The 1,079-nt window shown below is 52.4% G+C and overlaps 1 protein-coding gene across 1 annotated transcript in view; it reads left to right on the top strand.

Annotated features, from left to right (window-relative positions):
- Positions 1-492: 492 nt before the first annotated feature.
- Positions 493-1,079, top strand: part of LOC100957079 (cathepsin G-like) — a 3,525-nt gene continuing 2,938 nt past the window's right edge. The window contains exon 1 of the mRNA XM_012812804.1: positions 493-553. Within this exon, the coding sequence (XP_012668258.1) occupies positions 493-553 (61 nt within the window). The remainder of the gene's footprint in view (positions 554-1,079) is intronic.

Raw genomic sequence — 1,079 nt, 5'->3', positions numbered from 1 at the left:
AACATGCACAAGAAAAGGGTCCAAACACACACTGCTGATTAATTCCCCTGATGGACATAGCAGCATGGCCATAGAGGAACCGGTGGTTCTATCACATGAACTCAGGTTGCTGGGGCTTCAGTAGCTCTACTGGCCAATACCACATCCTATAACCCCCACTTCAAAGACTGGGTTTTTCCCTGGGCTGGAACCAGTGGTCTGCTCTGTGTCACTGGCTGTGGTACTGGTGTGGTCACCACATGATTCTCACACAACCACTCTGAAGTTGTTATCTGGAAGATTCTCATGCACCACATGATTGTTGCACGACCACCTAAAAAAAGAGATGGATGAGGGGAGTAAGGGGCTTTCCTAGAAAGCCTTCTGTGATGAAACACCACAAAACCAGAGGGGGACATGAGGTCACTGAGCACACCCCACCTCCTTCCTCTCCTGAGAGCTAAAAAGAGCAAGGAGGGCACCTCTGCAGCTCCAACCTGGGCAGCCGCCGTGATGCAGCCACTCCTGCTCCCACTCCTGCTGGCCTTCTTCCTGACCCCTGGGGCAGATGCAGGTGAGTGACTGTCCCAGCCTCAGAGCCCTAATTCATCCCACAGACCTCCCACCCCTTCTGCACATCCTGGACCCTTCTATCTACCAGGGACATTCTGAACCCCAGCTCTAGTCCCTCTACAGAACCTTTCCCAAATGCAATGCTGGGTGAGGTCTCAGCAGGAATGCCACTGCAGACCATTCTTAGGAAGAGCTAGTGGGTACAGTCCCCTCCCTAGGCCTCACCCTTGTCATCTGGAAGTGCATGGCAGAGGGTGGGGATCTGAAAATGAGAAAACATACAATTCTCCTAGAGACGGCAGAGCCAGCCTGACTTCTATGTCTGGGATGAGACAGATGCTTCCCTCACTGTCTGAGAGAAGCCCAGAGGTCAACTAACCCAGAATTGGTGGGATCACTGTCCTCTGAACATTGACCTACATTTTTGCCTTTACTCAGTCTCAAGCCACTCCTTTCTCCAGCTCTGCTTTCCTTCCCAGACCTTTGGCCCTGCCCTTCTTTTCCAGGATGAGCCACTGTGGCACATC

This window comes from Otolemur garnettii, unplaced genomic scaffold (assembly GCF_000181295.1).
Source record: "Otolemur garnettii isolate 467f Iridium unplaced genomic scaffold, OtoGar3 scaffold00225, whole genome shotgun sequence".
Lineage (NCBI taxonomy): Eukaryota > Metazoa > Chordata > Mammalia > Primates > Galagidae > Otolemur > Otolemur garnettii.
Note: the sequence above shows the minus strand (reverse complement) of the source record. Positions and strands in the feature narration are given on the sequence as shown.